Source organism: Vanellus vanellus, assembly GCF_965231255.1.
Source record: "Vanellus vanellus genome assembly, chromosome: 5".
Taxonomy (NCBI): domain Eukaryota; kingdom Metazoa; phylum Chordata; class Aves; order Charadriiformes; family Charadriidae; genus Vanellus; species Vanellus vanellus.
In genome coordinates this window covers 71069997-71096003 of record NC_138910.1, presented here as the reverse complement: position 1 = coordinate 71096003, position 26007 = coordinate 71069997, and the positions used below count along the sequence as shown (strand labels likewise).

The window sequence follows — 26007 nt, the reverse complement described above, 5'->3', positions numbered from 1 at the left end:
GCCACATGGGGTGGGTTTTGGGCGATGGCAGCCGAACAGGTCTTCTTTCCCCCTCCCCTGCACTAAAGTGAAAGCAGACCTCCTTGACGCTTAATCAGATTTGAATGTGGTTTTTGGCGTGGCTTTAAAGAGACTGGCAGTGAATAGCTGGTTTTGATGCCATTTATTAAAAACCTCTGGTAGAATTTGTCTCGGAAAGCCTTTGTGAGAGCTGGCAAACGCACAAGGGTTTGATGCAGTTAATGTATTTTAATCTTCACCCCCCCACACACCCCTTCTCCTTTTCTGTCGCTAATTGTAGGGCTCTCAGCTGTCTGCCGCCTTCTCTGGGGGGATGGCAGGCTCCGCAGGGACCTCTGTACAAACACGGGCTTAAAAAGGTTGCAGTGGCACGGAGAAAAGTGAGCATCCTCTTCAGGGAGGAGGGCTGGGGCGGGCGGCGCGGGGTGCCAGGTCCCAGGTACCACGCCAGGCTCTGACACGGGGGCGCCGGGTGGCCCCAGCCACGTTAATCAGCCTCCTGGTGTGGCCTCATTCTCCTCGAAGCAACGAGGCAGACGGATGGGGGAAACAAAGATGTCGCTTTTCTAGGTGGCTGGGCAAGTGCAAAGTGTTGATTGATGTTGGCAGCCAGCTCCTGGGAAAGGCTCCCTGGGCTTTCCGACTGAGATTGATGGGCACCTAGTCTTTTCTCGCTGATTTTATCCCTCGCTTGCTTGGTGCATCCACCTTCCTTGGACCCAGAGGACTTTCTGAGACTGTTTCTTGCTCTTCACCCTCGTTTGGGACTTGTTGGGACTTTTTTTTTTTTTTTTTTTTTTTTTTTTTTCATGGTTTGTGCCCAAAGGCGCTGCAGCCACCGACAGCAGAGCGGTGGCTGTAGGGAGCACCGTAACATTCGTGTGAGCGATTTGGGTTGTCCCTGCAGCCCAACGCACGGATCGTGCTGATGAGCGGCTGGCTCCCTGGCAGCAGTATTTCGGGGAAAGCTCAAGAGCTTGCAGGGAAGCAGCAATTATTGTGGAGCTCAAGGAATAAACAGTTTCCCCCCAAGCCCACGGTTGAGGCTGTGCGTTGCTCCCATCCCTGCTCCTTATTCTGGCTGCGTGGAAGAGCTCAGAGCTGTGGCCGTGCCCCGGAGTGTTGCACCTGGTTGAGGGACTGAAGTTGGGGTTGCATTGCATTTAATTCGTGGGTCCTTTTTTTTTGCCTGCCTCATCAAAGAAAAGAAAACTTGGCCTTTTTCTGCCATCCCTCGCTCACATGAGTTGCAAATTCAGCGAGAGGGAGGCGTGGATGAAGATGACTCCCGAGAGAGAAACAGTCTGAGAGACTCTTAAACAAATGGGAACTGAGCAGCTTTGCTCTTCCCCTGAGGGTTCGGCTGTTAAATAAACTCGCCGATGAGTCTGGCTGCACATGTGTGTTGGTGCAGAAGTGTCTTCATACACAGGCTGGGTGTTGCTGGGTGTAAGCCACCAGGATGGTGTGTGTTGGGTGGTGTGCTCCTTGACAAAGCGATGCATGAGCAGCCCTTGCTGATCTTGTCCTCCTTCCAGAGTTTGCATGGGTGGTCGTGGTCCGAGGGAAGCTAACGTGGCTTTTCCTTCTTCTCCTTTCCCTCTTCAGGGTTCCACCTCAGCGGGACGGTGACAGAGCCGGCGACTGCAACAGAACCAGAGATGACCTACAAGGTGGCCATCAGCTTTGACCGCTGCAAAATCACCTCAGTGACATGCGGCTGTGGGAACAAGGACATTTTTTACTGCGCCCATGTTGTGGCGCTTTCGCTGTACAGGATCCGCAAGCCGGACCAGGTCAAACTCCGTCTTCCCATCTCAGAGACCCTTTTCCAGATGAACAGGGACCAGCTCCAGAAGTTTGTTCAGTATTTGATCACGGCACACCACACCGAGGTGCTGCCCACCGCCCAGAAGTTGGCTGATGAGATCCTGTCCTCCAACTCGGAGATCAACCAAGTGCATGGTAAGTCCTCCCTTCTCCCCGCGTGGCTCGGCACCGATTCACTGTCAGTTTGGGGATGGGCTGGTGGTTTCATATGAACGGTGTTGACCTTTGTTTTGCCGTGTTTTGTCTGTTGCTGCATAGAGAGAGGTAGCAGTGTCAAACTGATGTTAATGCATGGGTGTTGGGACCACATTGATGTTGACCACGTGTCCCCATTCTGCCCTCTCTTCTTCTTTGTGTGTTTGTCACAGCTCAGAGTAGGCTGGAGAAGCCAAGGGTGGAGGAAGGGAGCACGTTTAGTCCCCAGCCCAGAAGGATGTGGTGCTGGGACCCTGGGGAGCAGGAAGTGCAGTGGGGACATGGCTCCCCCACTGTGTGGGGACACGGTGTCAGCCCAGCCTTGCACGTTGCTAAGTCAGATGCGGCTGAGCCGGCGGGAGATAAAGCTTTAATCTCTATGGGCGTTAATTTGCCCATAATAAATGAGTGCCTCTGTCCTGACCTACTGCACAAAGGCAGCAGAGATGAGTCCTGGGGCTGTGTGTTTGGAAGGGGCTTTTGACTTCCTCCCCTGGAAAGCACCAGTTGTGGGACGGTGGCCATCCCAGCCCCGCTGCAGTTGCCTAGTGGCCCAGGAGGTGGCCCAGGCTCCCTGGGGAGTTGCTCTGAGGCTCCGTTCATCAGCTCAAGCCGGACGCTCCTGCTGTGTCTTTCCAAGGAGCCCAGGAGCTGAGGTTGCCCAGGGTCTGCAACAATGAGCCGCTCCCCACCGCGCCTGTCCCACCAGCTGTAGAGCGGAGATAATAAACACTTATCTGCCACGGAAGGGCGTTGCGGGGATTAACACATGCCTGTTAAGTGCTCTGAAGATGAAAAGCCCCATATGCAGCCTAAAATAGGATCTGAACTGGTTGAATCCACATGTAGAGGTGAGGCCAGGGGTCCACCTCCACCGCAGGGGTGATGGCAGCTCTGATCTTAGATATTTTCCCCTCCCTCTATCTGGTTGTTCCTGCTCCTGCCTTGGGAGAGGCTTTTGTCTCCTCCGTTGGGCCACATCTGCTGCGTGTGTGGTTGTGCTCTAAATTACTGCCTTTTGGGGAGGGTTCCTCATTTTTTGGCATTAAAAAAGAATGAGGAGCTGTGGTACTGCAAGAATCTGGTGAGGTCCGTTCCCTCCCTGAGCTGATCCACTGGAGCCGAGGTTGGGCAAGATCCCTTGCTGGCCATTGTTTGAGGCTGCTTTCTCCTAAGAAGATTGAAGAAAAGCTTTTAAGGCTCTGAATATTTATTGCTCTAGAGTCAGCAAAAGGCTGGTGATTGAGAGTCTTACAAAGATACAGATGTTGGCTCCATTTCAATATCTGCCTCTTGTTTTTACAAGTGGTTATAAAAAAAAAAAAAAAAAAAAAAAACCAAAGCAAAAATTCTCTGTCCCTTCAGACTTGTGCAAATTCACACACTCCAGCATGCGATTTTGAACTGACAGAGACGTGCTGACTTACTCAGCAGAAGGTGACGCCTATCTGACACCTGCGTGGCTGCCTAGCCGTGGTCACAAGCAAGTGAACTCCTCTGCAAGTGGGAGAACAGCCTCGTCTTGTCCTTAGGGAGGGTGCAGATCAGCCTTAGGAAGATGAGATGAGCTAAAGATGATCTGAGATGATCTAAAACTCATAGATGTAACACCCTGTGAAAAGGAAGGCTCAAAAAAAGTCCACATTCACATTCAGAGTGGTGTCATCCAGGGCTTTGGCTCTTGATCCTGGACAGCGTTGCAAGCTTTGCCCTCCCTGTCCTGCCAGTGAAGCACAGCCATAGTGCAACTGCATCGCGGAGATACTTCAGTAACGAGCCCAGGGTAGGGAAGGGCTTCAGACGTGTGGGACTGTGTATGCGAGAGCAATCCGGCAGCTCCTTGGGAGCTCCATTTGAAAGGCATCCAAATTTTTCCCCCATCTTGCTCTTCCCAGCTGCAGTTCATGCATTCATTGAGGGTCCCAGATCTTGGGGTTTGAAATTCTTCAAGGTACGCTTTACATAGGGCTTCACAGGCTTACGTGTGCATTTCTTGGCCATGTCTAGTTCAGACCCTTGGGGTCACACCTTTGTTCACCTCAGGGTTGAGACCAAGCTGGCTTTTGGCAGGCCAACCTCTGCAGCCCAAACAGTAACCCAGCATGTGCACTGGATGCCTGAGGTTATTACACTCTGAAGCAAGAACAGCCTCTCCAGAAGTCCTTTCTTCCCACCCCCCACCCCCATTTTTTCCAAGGAGAGGTCTGTTGAGCTTCAGAACTGCACTGGGTCTTCCCCACCTACCTCTGGTCACCCAAAGGGCTGCTCCTTCCATGTCGATGGTGAGGATGTGGGATGGAGGAGCTGATTCTGTACCTCGGGAGCACGCCAGGCTCTCTGGGGAATGCCGCTTGTGCAAGGGGATCGCCTGGTTTTGTAAAAATAAGGCTTTCAGGGCTGCTTCTTCTCCCCCTGCAGAGCCTGAAAATAAAATTACAGGCCGTTGCCTGGCGTGCTGATCTCAGGGCGTCAGAGCTTTGTTCCTTGCAGGAGTCTGTAGCCGCGGGCTGCGCACCGCATGCCGATCTTCCCGGCCGCCTTCCTAGAAGGAAATGCAAACTATCCAGTAATGATGGAGTCTCGGAGCGCAGCCAAGGCGCTCATGTGTTCCCGAAGGATTCAATCTGAGCGGAGAGCCTAGGTGTGCCTGCCACTCTGCTCCCCGCTTGACCTCTGCCAGCTTGAGTGGGTCACGTTTCTGCTCTCATAGCCGGCCGCAAAGGGCAGCGGGGCTTGCGGCGAGAGCATCTCACGTGTCTGACACCTCCGCGCTCGGCGTCTGAAGTGGCAGCTGGAGTGAGGAGGTCGGGGTGGGTTTCAGTGCTGCCGTGTCCCCTCCCCAAATGTGTTCCTGCTTCTTGGGGACAAAGTCAGCAGCGTGACGGTCCGGCACGGAGCAAGGCTGCAGGGTTGTCATTGCACCAGCAAATGTGACTGGCAGCTGCTTGGCCTTGCCTGGTGGGGTGGCTGCTGGGGGCGGCCAGGACCTGCAGCTGGAGACCTTAGATCCAACAGCCAGGCCTCTGATGGAGTGAGGAGCGTCTGGTGGTGGCCACCTTGTCACTCTGTTTCCCTCCTCTCTTCCAAGAGCATGAGCCCAGGGCTTGTGTTGGTTTGCTGCAGGGCCAGCCTGACTCGGGGCAATGCTAGCTGAGAAAGTGGCCCAGGGCCACCAGCTGTGGTGGGATGTGCTGGGGATAGGTGCAGCTTTGCCATTGGGGGGGATCCATGCTCTACCACCATGAATCATGGGAAAAATATGTCCTTCTGAGGTGCAAATAAGGAAGAGAGAGCGATTGCTTTGGTGTGGTAAGCAATTGCAGGGAGGGCCAGGACATATCGGAGAGGGCAAGGCTGAGAAAAAGAGCTGAAATGGAAATTGTAGATGGAGAGGGAGATTTCGGAGGCAAAAGCAATACAGAGGAGGAGGAACTCAGAAGCACCAGTGAGCCCCAACAGCAGCGCTGGGTTTCCCGCTCTCACAGCGTGGATCCAACTTCTATCAGCAGTGAGCGCGCAGGGCCCAAGTCAACCAGCAGACTTGGGAGGTGGCATTCATCTCCCCTTGTGTTTTGGTTCATGGTTGTAGGGAAAAAATTGAATTTATTTTAAGAGAAAGACAGGATCAGTGTGGCGTGTCCAGGAGGCAAGTCGCTGTCTCAGATACATCCTTTGAGCCTGATTGGGATGTCTGGGCTTTGGAGGCAAATGTTGGATTCTTCCTAAAGGCAAAAGCAGTCTGTTTCCAAGGAAGGAGAGGAGGCTGGTGGAGACCACTACAGGGACAGAAACAGTGGTCATTAAAATCTTTAATTAGAAGTTTAAAGACAGGAAAGGCAACTCTGAAGAGTGAGAGTGCCTGTGGGCCCAGAAGATTTGGGGCTTAGAGGTATCCTTCATACGTCATTGGTGAAGTCTCCCCCTTCCATGGGTGAGGAGCAGGAGGTTTTGGCAGTCCTGGTGTTTGCGGCTCAGTAGCAGCCTGCTTGAGTATGCTCAGGCATGGCAGGGAGACCTGCTGCCCTCAGCCCAGGAGATGTCGTCGGGGCGTCCTGTCTGCCCCACAGAAATGCCAATGGGTGATAGTGTCTGTGGTGCTCAGCTGATGCCATCGAAAGGCTTGGGATGGCCTCCTCAGCCAGAAGGTGGAAAAGCCACAAAACCTCCATTGTCTCACAGTGCAGAGGCAGCTCTCTCCAAGGACAAGCCAGCAGATAGTCAGTGTGAATCGCCAAGGGGCCTCTGTGGTCCTGCAGGGTCTCAGGAGCTTCCTTGGAGGAAAGGACCTTCGGAAAACTCTTAGTGGGTATGGTCCCTCAGGCTTTGGCGTGGGAAAACCAGATCTGCTCATGCAAAAGCCATAAAAAGCCCTCTGTCTCATCTTCTCACCTTTGTCCCAGATGTATTCTTGCCCACCTTGAGCCCATCCTTCAACTCCTGGGCTTATACTGTCCTTCACCCATTGGCTCATTTTGTTTCTTGTGCACAGCAAGTCAGCTGCCAGGTCGGCCATGTGGGAAGTCCCTGCCCGCTTGTCCTGTCGCATTGAGCCAGGGCTAATGTTTTGAGGAGTCCTCAGGCAGTCTTTAACTTCGAGGTCATCCCGCGACAGTAAATCTATTTGAAATTCTGCCTCCCCGCTGGGGAGGAGGAGAAGGTCAGGTCTCCAGGGGATTCGTGTTCCTGGTTGCTGAGCTGATGTAAATTTAAGGGAAAATAACACACCTGGGTGCTGAAAAGAAAGGCTCTGCCGGCGGCTCTTCCCCCTTGTCTTGTAGAGCTGATGGGGTTGCTGAGTAACCCCAGAGCATGGGTGAAGTGCTTGACAAGGGCCTTCCAAAGATGACCAGACCCGACACCAGTACCAGCTGAACCAGAGAGCTCCCAGCCATTGCGCTGGGGGCTGGGCTGGTTTCGCTTGCTCCACTGCTGTCGGATGGATATGAACCTTCAGACGCCATCCAACCTGCCTTCCCTTGAAAACGAACCGGGAGCCTTGGCGGAGCTTGACTCCTCACTTTGCTGCTATTTTTAATCCCTCGTTAGAGTTCATTTCCTTTCTGGTGGCTGGTTATTTTCTCTCCGAAGTTTTCTGCTGTTTGTTTATTTGTCCGTGTCCTCTCCCCACCTCCCCGGCCCTGAGCTGTTCCTTTAATGTCTGTTTTCTCTCTGGACGCTGCAGAGGCAGCCTGGAGGCGTTCAGCCATGCCACCACGTGCAGTCATAAGATGGCCCTTGTGAACTGCTGCCGCGACGGCCAGACCTGCTCCTGGCGGCTGTGGCTCGGCTGGCTGGCAGAGCCCTCCTCAGCACCACCGACCCCAGGGCCAGCACAGCCAGACCCTGAGCCACCAGTGGGTACCAGGCGCAGTTGGCCAAGATGACCATGACAGAGATGCCAGGGCGGCCACCTGCGTCCCTGGGTTGCTTTTGCCATCAGTTTGTCAGCTCCAGACACTGGTTAAAAATAGTAATTATCCCTTTTCCTTTGTGCTGCCACTCCTGCTTTGGGCGAGATGCTCTGGGAGCGCTTCCCACGCTGCCTGGCTGATACATCTCCCCTTCTTGGGTTCAGGAGCTTGGGTATGGGGTGTGTCGATGCCTTGGCATGACCCCTGAGGTTTCACCACCTCTTGACTCCTGGAAATCTGCTGCTTTCCAGTCCAGGAACGCCTTTTGTTTTCTTCATGTTGGACAGCTAGTTTCTGAGCAAGGTGTTGAATTTTCCATGCTTGGCTTTGCTCTGTTTTCTAATTCACAGATTTTTCCAGTCTTATTTCTTTGTATCTGCCTGGAGAAGTCTTGGTTGGCTGTCAAACAGTTAAATCCTGATCCCTGCCTCTCATTTAATGGATTGCATTTTTATCTCTGTTTCTACAGCCAGTGAAAACGGGCTGGTGAAACCCTCTTTCCACTCAAGACGTGTGGTGGTGTTTCCTTAAATCTGAATCCGGCAGGACCAAGATCCAGCGCATCTGAAACAGGGCTCTTTGGAGCAGGAATGCTGCTATATGAGAAACGTGTTACGCAGGCACCGGGCTGTTTTACATGCCGTTCCCTGCTCCTTTGGAGCTGAGACATGGAATCACTCATCAGCTGCGTCACGGCATGCCGCTGCTGAAGCCCCCACGGTGTGAACACTGGCAAGGGGGAGTGGACAAATCCTGCCATTAATATTTAAACCCGGCACAAATCCCGTTGTTTGCTCTTAAATGTTTCCAGTTCCCCGGTGTAATTGGGCAGCCCGTTATCTGCCGGGATGCGTTGCACGTGTGGGAATCTCCTATTACAACCCTCTCTCTGAATCTTTTATAGGAGAGCAAAATACATTTACAAGCAAATTTGGGTTTTATTTGGAGGCGCGGGAGGCGCGTTACTAATTTGGCTACGGCCCGAACCCCAACGTGCGAAGTGCTCAATGTGTTGCGTGGGAGGAGGAGGTTTTATTTAGCTGCGCGCTGCTGTCGTTGCTGCATGGGCTTTCCATCACTCATGCTATGTGTGAGCAGCGAGTGCCGAGGGTAGCCCTGGGAACCCCACAAAAATGCAGCCACTTTTTGCATCTTGCTGACTCCTCCACCTTTATCCGTCACAGCAGCTTCGGCGAGGGACCAAGGATGGGTTGAGCTTAGGTGGGATAGGTCACTTCAGGCATCCACGCCTCCCTGGTCCTTATAGATGCAGCCAGGTGACCCTATATAAGCAGCTGAGACAGCCTGGCTGGTCTGGATTGCTGCAGCTGGGAGCGGCGAGTGGGATGGTGGCGAGGAGGATATTAAGAGTGCGATCAAGCGTCTGGGATACCTCAGCGATGGGGCCGGATAAGCACTCGTGGTAGACAGATTAGTCATCGGTTCCTGATACGGGATAATCGCTGGCTTGTCTGCTCTTTATCTGCGAGATAAGGACTGGATTGGGGGAGGGAGAGAAAAAGCACGGAAAAGCTGAGACCTAAGACGGCCAGGCTGGACGGTCCCTGGTGTGGTGGTCCCTCGTGGCTTATGGCAGGGCTTGGCCAGCAGCACTGAGGGAGCAGGATCAGGGCACGCGTGGGGCTGTAGGCAAAAGCCCTCATGCTCATCCAGGGGTTGTGATTTCCTTTCTGCTGCTTCAGCTCCCATCCCAATTACGTGGTTGTGTCGACTGTAAATTATTCTGCAGAGGGAGCATCCTCCTCCTTTCCCTTCAGCATGGTGCAGGCTGCGCCTAGAGCTTGCTGGAACAGCTCTCGGGCAGCGACTGTTAGCAGAAATTAAAGGAATTTTGTAAAGGACATTAAATACAAATAGCTGTATCTTATCAGGTCAGGAGCATTCTCAGCCTTTGCCGGAGGAGCAAAACCCCTCGGGTTGATGTCTTCTCACTTACAAGCCAAGAAGAGACAGTCGCTCTGCTGAGCAGGCATCCTGGAGCTTGATTTTCATGTATTGCATTTGAGCTCCTAGTTTAGCAACGCACGGGGCTGGGGCGTACACAGTGTCCTAAGCTGTCTCTGCGCGAAAGCGATGTCTGCTCCCCAACCAGATCCCAGGCAAGCGGGGAAGACATCGTTAAGATTTAATTAGGAACGTGTCAGCTACAGCATCCCTTGGCTGTCCGTGCAGCGCCTCGCTCTTCCCACGCTGACCCCCTTCCTTGCTCGAGAGGGAGATGAGATGGGAGAAGCAGACTCAAGTTGAGCAGAGCATCTTCTAGCTGTGCTGGTCGCTGCTTGGCACCGGCTTTCCCTGAGGAGTTTCTGCCAAGCAGGACTCAAAAGTGGGGAGACGAAAAGCTGAGTTGCTGTTCCCTTTTGCGCTCCTGAGTGCTCGCTGGAGCCCTGCTGCTGCCTGCCCTGCGAGCCCGGGGAGCTGGGGCATCGCTGGGTGGTAGGGCAGCACTTGGGGGGGGAAAAATGGGAATTGAAAGAGGCAAAGCAAGGGGAGGTGGATCCAAGCTGTTGTTTAGAGCTTGTGTTTTGTTTTGGTTTTTTTTTCTTCTTTTTTTTGTTCTCTGGAAGATGAGACACAGCCTGTGAACTCACGCGTGTGCCTGCCAAAGGCCCTGCACTGGTCACAGTTTGCTCTTTGAAGGATTATTGATCCTTTGTTCTTTCCAGTGGAGGGTCTCTTCTAGGCAGGTACACTGATGCACAGGGACTTGTCCCCTGTCCTAAAGCAAATGAGGGGCAGGACCTGGTGTTTAACTCAGGGCTCTGGAGCCCCCATGCAGTGGTACTTTTGTTAGACTGTTGTTAAAGTGGGGAAGGGCTTGCAGGAATTGCAGTTTTACTGATGCTTAAATGAAGTGGTGATGTGGAGCAGGAGGAGCATCCCAGGCGATCCCTGGAGCCGGGGAGCACTCTGGGCTCTGCAGCTGCAACACCTGCACCCCGGCACTTTGAAGGAAGGCAGGTCCCTGCTCTTCCTCAGCCTCACTTCACGTGGGGCGCGGAGGGAGAGGGGCTAGCCAGACATTAGCCCTGTGGTCATGATCCCTCCTGACGGCTGCTGCCACTGCCGTGGAAAGAGATCATGATGCTGCCATCTGGGGCTCACTGCTTGGGAACCTGGTTGGTTTTCCCTCGCCGGACCTGATAAAATAGAAGTGGGTCCATATAAAATAAAGGTAGGTCCACTTTTTGCTGGTGGGACTGCTGACCCTGCAGCTTTAAACACAGTTGTCTCTTTTCTTCTCCCTCCCCATCTCCCCCAGGCGCTCCTGACCCCACTGCTGGGGCCAGCATCGACGACGAGAACTGCTGGCACTTGGATGAGGAACAGGTCCGAGAGCAGGTGAAGCTGTTCCTATCTCAGGGAGGGTACTACGGCTCGGGGAAGCAGCTCAACTCCATGTTTGCCAAGGTGAGGAGGAGCCGGCTGCTCTCTCCCCTCTCTGCTCGGCGTGTCACGTAGCCGGCAGCTCGCCGGCTGCCCTGGCAGGGTGCCCATCACAGCTGGGAATCTCTGCTCCAGTGCCTTCTCGCCCGGTCGCGGAGCAGGCAGTTGTAATCCAGGCTCTGGGTCAGGCCTGGGTTGTCTCACCCACTCTCCTGGCAGGTCTCTTCCTCCCACGCGATGGGCTTTCCACGATCCCTGTGTGAGGGAGAGCTTTGCCCCATCTCCCCATCAGCATGGTGGAGGGAAGGCCAACTCTGCAGAGCCTACCGAGACCATGGAGAGGGGGCATCAGCCTCCAGGCTCTTCTCTTTCTTTGCAGAAGGGCCTTGTTTTCATATTCTTGGTTGCTTGGTCCTTTACACAGTCTGGGCTGTGGCTGTTACTCAGGTGGACTCCAACCAGCCAGGTCGTAGCCGTTGCATGAGTGTTATAATGTATGACTACTCATTATATGCATATATGTGCGTGTGTGTATATTGACAGTCTGGGCACCCAGGCTGAGGGAGCTGTGGATTGCCAGCCAGGTGACCATGTTTTAAACACCTCCAGGGGACCGTGGTTTGTCTCACCAAAGACCTTCTCTCTATCCTTTCCAGGTTCGGGAGATGCTGCGCATGAGGGACTCCAATGGGGCCAGGATGCTGACGTTGATAACGGAGCAGTTCATGGCTGATCCTCGGCTCTCCCTCTGGAGGCAGCAGGGGACAGGCATAACAGAGAAGTGCCGGCAGCTCTGGGATGAGCTGGGTAAGAGTCAGCACCTTGCAGACAGAAGCAGCAGGGTTGCCTGGGCTGCTGGGCCAGCAGACATCATTCCAGAGCCTTTGGGGGCTCTTTTTTTGGAAGCAGAGACCCTGAGAGATGCCAAGAGCTTGCTCTTATCCCCTGCTGGGGAAATCCTGCTGGGAGAGCTGGATCAGGCCCCAGCTGCACAGTTCAATGCCTTAAACCAGGCCTTCTCCTGCAAAGGAGTAGAGGATGATGAGTGTGCAGAGTGCGGCTGGTCCCATACTTGCAGCAGTCTGGTGTTCAGTGTGGTGCCCCAAAGCCTTTGCGAAGGAGGACACAGGGGCTGGTGAGCCCCAGGGGCTGGGTGTAGCCTGGATGTGGAAGTGCTGTTCCTGGAGGAACCGTGATCCAGAGGCGGAAGGGCAGGTTCTCAAGTCTCATCCCGTCTAAGAGATTTCTGCCTGCTCTGGTGCAGGTTTCCAGGGTGAGGGCGGGCAGGATGGCCAGCACAGAGCCTGGCTTTAAGGGAAATGCAATTCTGGGTAATTCTAGGTAAGCACCTTAGACACCAGCTCGGCTGGCTGACACCGTAATATCATTAGAATAAAACATTTAGATGACGTGGGCCTAGGGAGGTCGGTTGGGTGGCAGAGGTAACTGAGCAATTCTAGGCTCTCCTGGACATCTGGGATCTTGGGTGAACAGTTTGACTTCTGCCATAGTTTCGTGATGAGTGAGTTTGAGCTCCTCTGCAGCCTGCTGGTGGGAGATACTGTGTGAGGGCAAGGGCTCGCGGGCTGGGACTAAAGGAATGTTGTAGAACTGGAAGAAGGGTAGTCCAGGGTCTGGAGCACCTGAAGCTGCAGCTGGGATCGCAGACCCTACCAAATGCCCAACAAATGCAAATGTAGCCATGAGACTGGAGAGCCTGGCCAAACAGTGCAGACAAGAGACAGGCAGGGGTGGGATGTCTCGCTTCTGTGTGAAGTTCCATGGATGGAAATAACCACGCCAGCTCTGGAGAGCTCATCTGTGTTTGCTTGCCAAGAAGATATTTCCAGGATTTCGGAATGCTGCAGCTAGATGGTTGGATACGCAAGGATCCTGGAAAGATGGCCAAATCCACCAAGCCAGAATTTCCACATGGAAGAAAGCAAACACATCGGTGAAACGTGGATGGATGGGTGTCTGGGCAGGCCTGGACGCAGGAAGCAATTTGCCCAGAATTACAGATTTTTTGGCCAGATTTCAAACCCACTATCCAAGCTGAGAGCCCTCCCTCCCTTCCTGCACGTATGAGGAGGCAGTGGTTCTGTTTCAGTCCTGGCTTAACCATGCAAGGACCAGGTTGGTGCGTGTAGTTTCGGTTGGCAGAGCGGGAGGAGGCGACAGCACATCCCCATCAGCAGATGGCAAGGTGGCTGGGGAACGTCAGGGCCCTACCAAGGCTGGGTCGGCGTGACAGCAGGTGAAGCATGGTGCCAGCCAACACACGTCAGAACAAGCAGCTCGCCTGGTGTAGGCACGTCACGCGGGAGGGATTTGGGCACCTTCATGCTGAAGAGAAGTCCCTGCCGAGGACACAGCGATGGTCCAAGAAGCTGCTCCAGGGCAGGTGGTCATGGACCATACTCAAAGCAGGGATAATTCCCCCCATCTTACAGAAGCCTTTTGGATTTGGACCTGGGCAGCGTTTGCTATAGGAACAGAGCATCCCTATGAAGGAAGGGGCCAGGCATGGAGGGATCAGAGCTGCAGTGAGTTGGTGGTGTTCACCAGTAGCGAACATCAGCAACGCCGAGAGATGTCCCAAACCATTGCTGGGCGGGTGGTGGTAGCTGTGGCATGTGGGGCAGTGAAGGCACGTTGTCCAACCGCCTGTGAGCTGCGGATGCCAAAGCTGCCCAGCATTACCACTGCTGCCAAAGGGAGGGATGAGGGGCCCGTTGCCAGCTGCCACGGGAAGCCCCAGCACAGATCGTGTTCTCTTACCACGTGGAAGAGAAAAATGGGCCTCGCAGAAATTATTTTGGGCACGTGTTTAATAATTAATCATCGATTTTAGCAAAGTCTGCAGCACAGACTTGCGTGGGATTGGAAGAAGATCAGCCTTAAAGAAGATTGTGGATTTATGCCGGGGAAAATGTAAAGGATTTTGCAGGATTTCAGAGTTAAAAAAAAATAAATAAATAAAAAGGGCATCATTTGCTTGCACATGTGCTGCCAACTGAACATCTATTGCCCCGTCTGCTGGGGAGCCAAAGGAAAGACCTGCTGGATGGAGAGCTCTGCAGCGTGGGAGTATTTGCCCTGGCGCATTAGTACTTACGATTAAAGCCTAATTACAAAAAATAGACGAAAAACCAGCTGAAGTGCAGCCTGACCTTAATCTGCCTGGAGACGGGTTTATTTATCTCGGCCACTTGTTTACAGTGGGGAATTTCAGCAGATTAAGCTGGGGAGCGACCCTGTGGGAAACGGGAGAATTTCTTTGATGGTTATGAAACTTGGGCGCGGGACCGGAGCGCCTGTCCTCTCTGGGGCCAGCAGCTGGGTCCGCTGGGCTGGGAAGGCTCCAACCCCCCAAGTCCCTGCACCCAGCCTTGTCATCAAAAAGCATTTTTGTTTAGAGGCTTAGCTTAATCATGATCTGCTGCTTTGTTCCCCGCTTAACCTCCTGCTATCAGAAAGTTCAGATGAAGGTTTCTGCAGCATGTGAACAGACAGGGAGTCTGACCCGCCGTGGCGTTTCGGCTCAGGACAGGAGTCACTTGTGCTGTCAGCTGATGTCACTTGACCGTAGGGCTCAGAAAACCCCTCTTTTCCATCTCCCAGATAACTATCGCGGCCAAAACAGATGTGAATCCCTCTTCCTTCCTTGTCTCCACCTCCCCGACACATCTTCCTTTCTGCAGGAGAGCCCTGGGGCACAGCGTTTTGGCAGGCAAAGGATGCCTCGGAGGGCTCCCAAAAATAGGCTTGCGAAGTCATGAGGCTTCCGAGGAGCTGTGTGAGCCAAAAATCCAGCGGGTGCATCCCATTCCTGGGGGTGACAGAGCCGGGGCACCAAGCTTTGTTACCGCCTGTCAGCCGAGCCACTCTGCTCACCATCAGAGGTGTGAGCCAAAATTGCCGGGGGCTACTTTTTGCACAAGCAGCCTGGGATTGGGCAAAGAGGGGCACTGGTGGAAAGCAGATGCCCAAAACCAGTTGGAACCCCTGGGATGCCCAGCACCAGGAGCTGAGCACAGGATTTTAGCCCATGCCTGCCCGAGGAGGCTTAGCTGAGGGGAATAACCAAAGCATTAAGGAAGACATATTTTCTGGAGCTGAGACCTGATTTTTTCAAAGATGCCGTGTCCGTGCAGCCCCCATGGAGCCTGCAGGAGCCTGGGAGGAGTGGGCCCCAAAAGCCTCTGAGGAGATTGCTCTTCTCTTGCACATGCGTTAATCATTAATGTTGCAGCTCAAAAGTCTTATTCCCCCCTGTTCATCAGAAAGGGCTGAGCTTTTGGTGGGGTTTTCTGGGAGAAGCAGAGCCGAGACATGGATGGAGCTGGACCAGGCGAGGGCTGCTTTGAATATTTGCTGATCTATGGTGCCTGCGGTTGCTTTTCCCATGCCTGTTCCTGGATGCAATGCTGCTGCCACCATCTCCGTTGTGACACTGTGACGTCTGTCCTGCTGAGCCAAGCCGCTCCGAGGAGCCAGACGTGCACAGCCTTCACGCCTTGTTAATGATTTGAACCAAACATGTCCACAAGTCCCAATGGGCAGAGGACAGGTTCCGGGAGATGCACCCCAAAACCACCACCAAAGCGCAGCTATAACCCAGAGGAGCAGGGAGACCCCAACGTGGAGCCGGAGTCAGAACATCACTGCTGAGCCTGGTTTTGCCTCACACCGCCTGGAAAAGGGACCGGCTGCTGCAGCTGCCTGTGTCGGAGTCACAGCCCCGCTCGGGGCTGTTTGGCTCGACAGCGCAGCTGGGGAGCTGCCGCACAGCAGCGAGGGAGGTGGTTTGGGTGCCTGGAGGAATCCCCTCACCACACAGTGGAGCTGTGTCGGGTGATGTCCTGCCGCTGGCTGTCATTTTGGGGTGGGATCTTTGGCTCTGGGAGTGATGGAGAGGTGGGGGAGAGCAGCTGGCTGGGTGGGGAGAAGGAAGGTGCTCCAGGTCTCCATGGAGGAGAGACAAGGGAGGGTGTTTCTGCGGGAAGGTGAGCTGTCCTGCACGCGTGGCAGGATCTGACACGGGCAGAGACAGGAGTGGCATGGGCCGCTTAGCCCAGGGAGATCCCCAGGGACACAGTGCACTGCAGCTGTGCCCGCACGCAGCCGTCCCACCCCACGGGGCAGGCACAAGGGAGGGGGCATGCTTTATCCTGGCAGCTTTGCAGGGAAATTTGGGTAGAAATGCAATTAGCTAAAGGAGAATTCACAGTTTTGCTCTTATTTGGGTTTCTACAGCCCTTTTCAGAGCCGTGGGTGACCCAGGAGATTTGGCAAGGCTCGGTTAGCAGCACCAGCGTCAGTCCTGCCTTACAAAAGGATGCGTTGGATTTTAATGACAACAGGCGTCCTTGGGCCTGGTGTTGCTTCTTGCATAGCAGACAGCATCATCAGGCTTGTGAGGTCCTGTGGTTGACCTGGAGGGTGTCAGCATGGGTGTCCTACTGATGGGCACCTCTGCTTCCGAGATCCGGAGGCCTCGCACCTTGGAGGGCTCTTTCCTGCGAGACATCAAGCCAAGCTCTGGGTTCCTCTGCTGGTTCCTCTGCAGGCTGGGGGCTACTGGGGATTAAAAAAGAAAAAGAAAAAAAAAGGAAGAAAATACACCAAATCTCCTTTTTAAATAGTTGAATGCAAATGGCCTGAAGAACAATGGCAGATGAAATAGCATTCGGAGCGGGCTTTAAAGTGCTTGGAACGTGGGTAGGATCAAAATCAGGTTAGTCTTTGGAGATACAGACTCTGCAGCTTGCCAGGGTGTTTTTAAGCATGCTTTGATGTGTAGTTCAAACACTAGATTTGTCCTGGCAGACAGAAGCACTCACAAATTCATAAACAGCCGCTCTCTCCTTCCCTCCTCCCCACTGTCCCCCATCTCATGAGATTATAATTTAGCTTCATTACGGAGGAGTTTTACTTTTATTTAAAGGCTGTCTAAATCCCCCTCCTGGGTCCGTGCATTATGCTGAAATGAGTTTACAAACGCTGATGAAACCTTGCAGGCTCTCACGACGAGCGTGGCAGCAGAAGAGCTTTGCCCCACGAGTATGGTGGTGGCACCTCCTTGATTTCTTGGCTTTATTTAGGGGCGCTGTGGGTGTGCGTGGTTTTAAACCCACACTGCAAGCTGGAAGAGAAATCCTGCTGGCTCCGGCAGCTGCGCAAGTGGGGCGAGATGGACGTCTGTCCCCTGGAAGATGGCAATTACGGTAACGAGCTTCCCAACATCACCAACGCGCTTACACAGAGCTCCGGTCACAACCAAGGTGAGTCTGGGCAGGGAGGGGAATTCCAGCCGATGGCCACAGAGGTTGTGTCTGGGTCAAAACTCATCCCAAAGTTGAGAGACCTCAATTCACCTGCTGGTGCTGTCTCTGGGAGTCACAGGAATACAAAACACGTCTCTCTACAGCTTCTGGTTTTAGATACACTCAGTGATGTTTGGCTCTACTACATTTTGGGTGAAGTCACCTGTGTTTTAAGCATCAAATTAGGCTATTTTCAAGCAATTTGACCTTGGGGGAGTTTAGAACCCTACGGTCTGTGCAGGTTTGGGTATGGAGTTTTACAGAAAACCGGCGCTGCTTGAATTGGAGCGGAGCTGAGCTTGGAAGCCCTGGCTGTAATGTGAGAGTGAGGAGTTGGAGATGATGCAGGGCCTCTTTCCCAGCCCTTGAGCTTTGCCTGTGGGCTTTGATTCAGGTGATAGATAAGTTATTAGCCAGGAATGTTAAACACAATTCAAGTGTGAAGCACAAACAGAGCAATGCAGTTACGGGATTTTCCTTTGTGCTAAAATATTTTCTCAACCCCTGACAAAGCATTTGATCCCTTTAAATTCAAGCACTTTTCCCCCATCCTTTTGCCTGAAGTAGACATTAATTGAAAGTTACTGCTCTTACCATGCCTCCATCTGCTGCACTGGAATTGCTCTTTGGTGTGTTACGTGTGGCCAAAGTGGGAAAAGGAGGGGGGGGGCAGCAGCTGTGCTGCAAAGGAAACTTCACTTTTCTGGGTGGGATTAGTCCCTCGGCCGTGGTTCAGGAGCGTGGCCGTCCTGCCGGTCCACGCCATGGCTGGGGTGGGCTGTGCACCCCGGCTGCCTCCCCATGCACATCCTCAGCAAGCAGCTTAATTTAAACCTGGCCTTGCTCCATGCCCTGCGCCGGCCCCGGGACTCCCCCCTGGTGTTCCCAGCTCCGCTGAGGATTCGCTCTGGCATTTGGGGCAGGTCACTTTTTTAAGATGTGCAGGGAGTTTCCGAAGCACGTGCTGGGGACATCCCCTTGTCCCCACGCTCCTGGCTCTCCAAGAAGGGGACTAAAAGCAGCACAGAGCCCGGAGGTGTCCCGGGGTTAAATGTTTGTGCATATGCAAATACTGCTGCAGATTGTTGCCAGCCTCTTCTATTACCGAAGGAGAACAGCTGATTCCTGAAATCCTTCCTGGTAAAGTGAGCAGGCTTGGTTCTCTACGTACAAACACCTGTTTAATTTCTCCCCACCTCGGGGTGCCTGCGGCTTTCAGGCTAATTGCTTGTTGCCATCGTTTCCGGAGCGTGTTTACCCAGCCTCCTGGCTCAGCTTTGAGCAGTGCCTTTTGTTTTTCCCCCTTGAATGCATTTAACTCGGCCGGTCTTGCGGGTTGCAGGACCTGACATTCAGTGTTGCATCCCCTTTGGGGCTTCCCATTCTGCTGCCCACTGGCTGTGCTTGGCCCTCATGATCTGGCATGGCTGCAGCGATAGCAGGTTTGCTCCAGACAGGCCCTTTCCTCCTGACGAACCACTTGTCTGATCTGTCTGGATGGAGTGAAATGCTCCTCCAGCATTCGATAGCTTCAAAAATGTCAGTGAAGTTACAGAGCAGCTCGGGAGAGGAGCGCAGACATCTGCTGCAGAGCAGCGATGGGGTTTCAGACGATGCCGTCTCCTCCCTTCCAGTCCTCGCACACGGCCAGCGGAAGCTTCTAGAAGGCGATGGTTCCCCCCATCGCCCGGAGGCGGACGAGACACGCTCCTGCGGTTCCCTGTGTTGCTTCAGGTGCCGCTGATGTAAGCAGCTGTGGTTCAGTGAAGCTGGGGCTTTGCGTTGGAGCAAAGGAGGAGAGCTGGTGGTGCTTGTGGGGCAGTGACACTGAGGAAGCCCAGTCCTGACCCCTGGCAGCTGCCCGCACGCTGAGCACCACGGGGCTGGGAACGCACTGCCGCATTTCGATGCGTCAGCCTCGTGAGTGACAGTGCATTATTGTCAGAAATCAAACGGACGGGCAGTCCCTGCCTCTTTTCTCGCCTCTGTGGCCAAGGCAGCTGTTCTAGCAAGTTACTTAGCGATGCTGTCTAAGGAGACAGCAGTCTCCATCAGAGACGGGATGGGCAGCAGAGGTATCTACAGGTAATCTGCCGCCGCGCAGGAGCCACAGCCCCTGTGCTCCGCTTGGAAATGGCTGTGATGGGACCAGGTGGGGCTTTGCTCTCATTGTAAAGACATTGCTCTGCCCAGGGAGGTCATGTCTGGGGGCAGGAACAGGCTGTCCCTGCCCCACCAAAGCACTGATGGTTTTTCTCTTTGCAGACTCACTGGCCAGGCCCAGACGAACCGTGTTCACCCGGGCGATCGAAGGCTGTGACCTCCACTGGCAGGACAGCCACCTGCAGCGCATCATTAGCAGTGACTTCTACGTGTCTCCCTCCTACCAGCGGGAGGGCGAGAGCCTCCTCTTCAACTCTCAGGGGCAGCCGCTGTGGTTAGGTGAGCATCCAAACCAGCAGCCCCTTGCGTGGCCTGGGTGAGTAGGGTTGCTAGTGGAGAAGAGCCACCCAAGGCATCAAAGAAGCTTTGTTGCCTTGCATCCTTGCAAGCTTCTGCATCCTCAATTCAAAGTGCCTCCCTGGCCCTTGGCCTGAGGAGTGGGACGAGTAGAAGGACTTGATGCTCTCCCACACCCCAGCCGCAGTCCTTATAGCAAACCCCACATCTTTACAGTGTGGGTTCCCCTTGGGCAGCTTGGACCAGGCTGGTTGTGTCCTCTGTTGTCCTGCCAGTGTGTTTGGCTGTCCCCAGTGCAGGCTCTCACTGTTCCCAGTACAGGGGGACAGTTTAAAATCCCTTGAAAGTTGGCCAGGGAGCACAGCTGTATCCTTTGGATTTTTTCTTCCCTGCTCTCACCTTTTCTTTAGTCCTCCCTTAAAGGCAATTAGCAGACGGTACAATTAAGCCTTCTACGACCTTAAGGCATACTGGACCAGTCAAGCCCAATATCCTCCTGTGTTGTAGACCTTTAGTCCATTTACACAACTTCCCTACTGCAAAGTCAAGACTCTGGGCAGATCTGCAGACCTTTGACAACTACATGGCCTGGGATGAGAGTGGGTGAGACAGAGGGCTTGGGGATGCCTGGTGTGGCTGTCAACCTCAGACTGACTCCAAAAAGGGAGATGCAAGCCCCGCACACCTCCAGGAGGGTGGATGCCTCATCCCCACAGCCAAAGAGGTGAATGTATGGACATGGAAAAGGTCAAAACCCACCACTGCTCTGTCATCCGCTCCAGGTGATGGGGTCCCAGCCAAATGGGAAGAGAATATCTACAGTACCCCAGAGATGTGGTTTGTGGAGCAACGGGCACCAAGTTTCTGTTAAGGCCAGGAGACAAGTTAAAAAAGGCCCACGGTACATCTGTTAAAAGGGCTGCTGATACATCTGGCCTAGTGGGAGGTGTCCCTGCCCATGGCAGGGAGGTTGGAACTAGATGATCCAACCTAAAGCATTCTGTGATTCTGCAATCTCTACTAGTTTAGCTGGAACAGGAGAGGACACTTCTACTCTAGAGGAGTTTTGTGTAGCTGCAGGCAGCAGGTCTCCTCCCCGTGCAGCCATAGGCAGCAGTGGTGGGCTTGTGCTTCTGGGGACTTTGTCTAGCAGGGATGTGGTGGCCACAGCTCCCCTGTTCCTAGCATAATCTGGGCTCTGGTGAGCCCTTTGGCCCAGCTGGTTGCTGCACATTATTTATCTGATGTAGTTGCCTTGATTTTCGGATTTTGCGCTTTCATGGTGCCCCTTCAGGGACACAGTGCTGGGAGAGGAGTGTGATTTGTCAGCAACTTCCAGTGATGAATTCAGCGAGATGCTGAGTATTTCATCCATTTAGCAAATGAATAGAGGGAGCAATAAGAAGCTCTTCAAAGATGCATTTGTTCTGAAACCTCTTCCTTGTGTGTTCCTTGTGGGTGACCTTTGGGACATGGAAACCCCATTTGTGGAGGTGGTTGTCTGCATTTCCAAAGTCGAGCTCCTCCAGGAGTAGAAATTATCCCTCTACCATAATTTTAGATCTTCTGTGTTTGCCTTTTTTATTTTTGTTTCCCCCTTGGTAGGACATTTTGCAAGAAAATAGGATTTTCGCCGCTTGTTATGCGGCATGTCATGTCATCTGCTCCTGCTAATTTCTCGCTCAGTCATAATCCTCTCGACAGTTGCTTGTCATTTCAGGTGAGCAATGAGCAGCAGGAACAGATGAATTCCTAAGCAACTGTGAGTCTTGGGGGGCGATTCATGTAACCATTCCTAGTAATGAAACACCAGGTAGGAGAGCTGCAGAAGAGATGAGGTGTCTGCAGAGCTCCCTTCACAGAAGCGTTAAGGAAGCAGTTCAAAACATCACCCCAAATCTGCCAGTGCCCCCAGCACAGTGCTGGATGCGCAGCCTCACCCCATGTATCATTGTCTGTGTGATGAGAGCAGGGAAAGGTGCTGGAGGAGACACTAAGAAGCGTTTGGGTGCACAGCAATGAGAGAACTCACCGTAAGCTGTGCAGAGTTTAGGAGGAGCGAGTGGCAGGGTTGTAACAGCCTGTGGTTGGAGCCGTTGTATTGCAGCAACGGCATGTTAGAAATGCTTCCACTACAGAAGGTTTGTGGAGGTGGGGATTTAGATCCTGACGTGGCTACTGTGAGTTGAACGTGGTAGGAGTCGCATTAGTATTCCTGGTAGGCATCCCTGCCAGGAGCAGGGAGAAAGGGGTGACTTGAAGGCAGGGAGCAGTTTAGCTGGGGCATGGGGAAGACCAGTAGAAGAAAATGCCCTGAAGCCTGGTGCTGTCATGTTCTCTCCCCCCATCAGTATAATCCCGTGAATTTCTGTGCTCCTCTGGCTCAGCCATGCCCCTGCGTTTGTCCTTGCCTTGCAGAACATGTCCCGACAGCCTGCGCTCGGGTGGATGCCCTGCGCTCCCATGGCTATCCCAGAGAAGCTCTCCGACTAACTGTTGCCATTATCAACACCCTGCGACTGCAACAGCAAAGGCAGCTGGAAATATATAAGCATCAGAAGAAAGGTATGAGTAGAGCTATGGGAGAAGCAGCCCGTGAGGTCTAGCTGGGGTGTCCCAGCTGGTTGAGAAACTTCTCCATCTCGGAGAGTAGTGCTGCCCCATCCAGAGCAGCAGAGTTTGACAGTGGGCAGCGCTGTATCAGACAAACTGATGCATCTGATTGCTTGAGCCAAACTGCCTTGATACCCACCTGCTAAGGACAGAGAGGTGCCCACATACTGTCTTGGGACTGCTGGAGTAGAGGTGTTCTTGTTCCCACTGTCACTGTGTCTGATTGCCTTTAAGGCTTGCACAGGCGATGGTGGGTGATGCCTGCATTAAAGAGGAGCTGCTTATCTGCAGAGCTGCAGTAACTTGCTGTGTGTGGCATCTTGCGTTCACTGAGTAAATTGTACCAGGAGACAAGACCAGTGTTTCTCCTTTTGCAGTTGCGGTTGGCAGAGAGCTGGGGTCAGTTACTGCAGTGCTGCTGGTGGTCAGTGAATCCTGGGCCTTGTTAGCTCAGCCAGCTTGAGATCATCAAAAGATGGAGCTTTTAAGACTCGCTGGGAGTCTTTGTCATCTCCAGAAAGATTTCTGCTTGTGTTTCCAAAATATTCAGGCTACCATTGCAAATGAGTCCATAAGCTGCAAGTCTGACATTATAGACCCCATCTTGGGACTCTGCAGCCTCTCATGTCCTCCTGGAACAGAGAATGAACCGCTGCATCTTATGTGACCTTAGGGGCACCGTTTTTTTTTGGGTGTCTGCTCTCTCTGATGTCTGCAGCCTGTGGGGTGGCTGCTCTGAGCTGCTCCTTGCCCTCGCAAGCTGCCATGCCCGAGTTGGCCCTGGAGGTCCCCATGTCCCAGGCCCATGGGGTAAGAAAAGGCCTGTGGTCTCAGACCTCTCTGGGTGCAGAACCTGTCTTTAAATTCCACACTTGTAATGTCTTTCTGTTCCATTTTTTGCAGAGCTGCTGCAGCGAGGAGCAACAACCATCACCAACTTGGAGGGCTGGGTAGGCCACCCTCTGAACCCCATCGGCTGCCTCTTTCTCACCCTGACCGAAGCTTGTAGATTAGAAGAGGAAAATTGCCTTGAAATTTCAGGTACCGAGTGCTCCTTCTGGCTCCCTTCCCAGTGGCTGCGGCTGAACCAAGCCCAGCAGGCAGACCCTGCATGCAGGTCTGGAGCTCAGGACTCCTGGGCTCCAAATCTCCTCTCTCTCTGTCTTTGCAGGAGCAGCCAGGGCAGAGCTGCAGTGCAAGGAGGAGGAGTTAGTGTCCTGAGTTTTCCTAGCCTCTAGTTTGTAGCCAGAGCAGAGCAGGAGGGTGGCTTACCAGAGCTTGGCCAAGGTGTGCTGGCCCATGGGAAGCTCTGGTGTCAGCTGTACACCCTGTTGCACGGGTCTTAGGTCACCTGCATCTCCTAGTGAGAGCAGGAAGGAGAGTGAAGCCCACATCTCCTGTAGGGAGCTTTTATCCTTCATCTCTGGGTGACCGAAGGCAGGCAGCAAGGGAAGGATGAGTCTTGCTTCTGAAGTTGAGAGTTTTTTTTCTCTGCTGTGTTTTTTTTTTTTCTCTGCTCCCCCTTTAGGGAGACTCTTCTAGGAAAAAAAAGATGACTGAGGGGGGATCTTATCAATACTTAAAGGGAGGGTGCCAGGGGGATGGAAACAGTCTTTTTTAAGTGGTGGCCAGTGACAGGACAAGAGGTAACAGGCACAAACTTGAGCATAGGAAGTTCCATCTAAACATGAGGAGGGACTTCTTTACTTTGAGGGTGGCAGAGCACTGGCACAGGCTGCCCAGGGAGGTGGTGGAGTCTCCCACTCTGGAAATGTTCAAAACTCACCTGGATGCCGTCCTGTGCAACCTGCTGTAGGTGACCCTGCTCTGTCAGGGGGGGTGGACTAGATGATCTCCAGAGGTCCCTTCCAACCCTGACCATTCTGTGATTCTAACCTTGCTGCATCTCTCCCCCTTCTTCCAGATGCTGGGGACTCCAAACCCCCAGTGTATCAACATGTGCCCATTGCAACTGGCAGCCAAGACAACAGCGAGTCATACCTGTCCCTGGCCTTAGAGGTGGCCCTGATGGGGATGGGTCAGCAGAGAGTGATGCCTGAAGGTCTCTACGCCCAGGACAAGGTGTGCCGCAATGAGGAGCAGATCATTGCCCGGCTGCAGGACCTGGAGCTGGACCCGGTGCTGGTGCAGACCCTGCGGAAGCAGTGCATCTTACTGCTGGAAGGTGAGGGCTTGGTCCATCTAGCTGACTCCCATGTCTTAGCTGACTGCTGGCAACATCTCCAGGGTGCCCTTTTCAAGGTTTATGCCTGGCTGACCCCATCCTGGCTTCTTCCTCTGTGGGTGTGGTGCTGAGTCTGTAGGATGGCTGCTCTGCCACATCATCTGGCAAAGCAAAGGTTTGCTGACATCCCTGGAGCGAGACCACCTCAGAGGCATTACAGAGATGGGTGCTAAGCATGTGGCCTCAGTTTCTGAGGGATTTTGACCTGAAAGGGTTTTTAGAAAAGGAAAGAACAGCCCTTTGCCCTGGATCCAACTTGAGTAATGCACCGGGGAGCTGCTGAGGAGATCCTCAAAGCTTTGAGGTGGTGCAAACCCCAGCTACAGATCCTGCTGTGCTAATTATGGCTGATGGGCTCTGCTTCTGCCTAGGTGGTCCCTTCAGCGGCTTGGGAGAAGTCATCCACCGTGAGAGCGTCCCCATGCACACCTTTGCCAAATACCTGTTCTCTGCCCTGCTGCCCCATGATGCAGATCTGGCGTACAAACTGGCTTTGCGGGCCATGAGGTTGGTGCATGTTTTATTCTGTCTCTGCCCCTTGTTTCACCTCCCTCCTCTGCTCTGCCGGGAAACCAGGATGCTTTGCAGCCTTAGAGCAGGGATGGGAATGGAGGCAGGCTTGGAGCTTGCCGTCACTGGGATCATCCTGTGCAGCATGTAGGGCTTCCCAGGCATCAAGCAGCAGTGCAAAGAGACTCCTGCTCTCTGTTTGGGTGATTTCTGGTTTTCAAGCCCCATCCTTAGGGATTTGCATGGGTGTGGTACTGTCTGCTGGTCCAGCCCTCTGCCCAACCCTTTGCTCCAGGCTGGACTGCCACTGGCCTGTCCTGGTGACAGGTGTCCTCTGCCGGAGCAGGTCTCAGGCAGGATGGTGCTGTCATCTGCCTTCTGTCTGCCGGGCCTCGGGCACCCTGCAGGAAGGGCTGTTATCCCGGCACAGATGGGCAGATGATTTGCCCCGGGCTCCAGGATGTCGCAGAGCCAGGCAGGGAGCATAGTCGCACTCTGTTCTCCATTAAAGCCCGGCTCTATCTCTGGGACTGGAGGCAGGACCGATGCTGAGAGCTGCCCCATCTCCCTCCCCAGTGCATGACACACCTCAGACATCAGCCCATGTACTGCAGTTTTTTGGCAGGGGATGGATGGGTCTTGAAAAGGCTGGAATTTCCCAAATGGGTCAATGCTTGAAGGACCATCAATCCCAGAGGATCTCAGTGCCCTCTCACTCTGATACCATCTTTCTTGTGGCATTTCCTCGGTGAAGCGGGCCATCTCTCCCCCACGCCGAGGGAAATTTTGAAAATCCCCCTGTCCTGGGAAGAGCTGCTCAGGAGGACAGCCAGACCTAAAAGAGCAGCCGAGGGGCTCTGCAGTGCATGGGGACACCATGTCCCACCAGACTTAAGACCTCCAGCCACCGAGCAGGAATGGAACTGAGTTCCCTGGGGGTGCATGTTGCTCCTTTGTCATCTCTTAGTGCCCGTCCCCTGCTCCC

General features: G+C 53.6%; 1 protein-coding gene across 1 annotated transcript in view; it reads left to right on the top strand.

The window, feature by feature from the left end:
* Nucleotides 1-26007, top strand: part of ZSWIM5 (zinc finger SWIM-type containing 5) — a gene marked incomplete at its 5' end in the record, with an annotated part of 102650 nt that overhangs the window by 69242 nt on the left and 7401 nt on the right. The window contains 9 exons of the mRNA XM_082484291.1: nucleotides 1630-1986; nucleotides 10741-10889; nucleotides 11522-11672; nucleotides 16973-17152; nucleotides 19460-19636; nucleotides 22073-22219; nucleotides 23171-23308; nucleotides 24192-24452; nucleotides 24884-25019. Coding sequence (XP_082340417.1) covers nucleotides 1630-1986; nucleotides 10741-10889; nucleotides 11522-11672; nucleotides 16973-17152; nucleotides 19460-19636; nucleotides 22073-22219; nucleotides 23171-23308; nucleotides 24192-24452; nucleotides 24884-25019 — 1696 coding nt within the window. The remainder of the gene's footprint in view (nucleotides 1-1629; nucleotides 1987-10740; nucleotides 10890-11521; nucleotides 11673-16972; nucleotides 17153-19459; nucleotides 19637-22072; nucleotides 22220-23170; nucleotides 23309-24191; nucleotides 24453-24883; nucleotides 25020-26007) is intronic.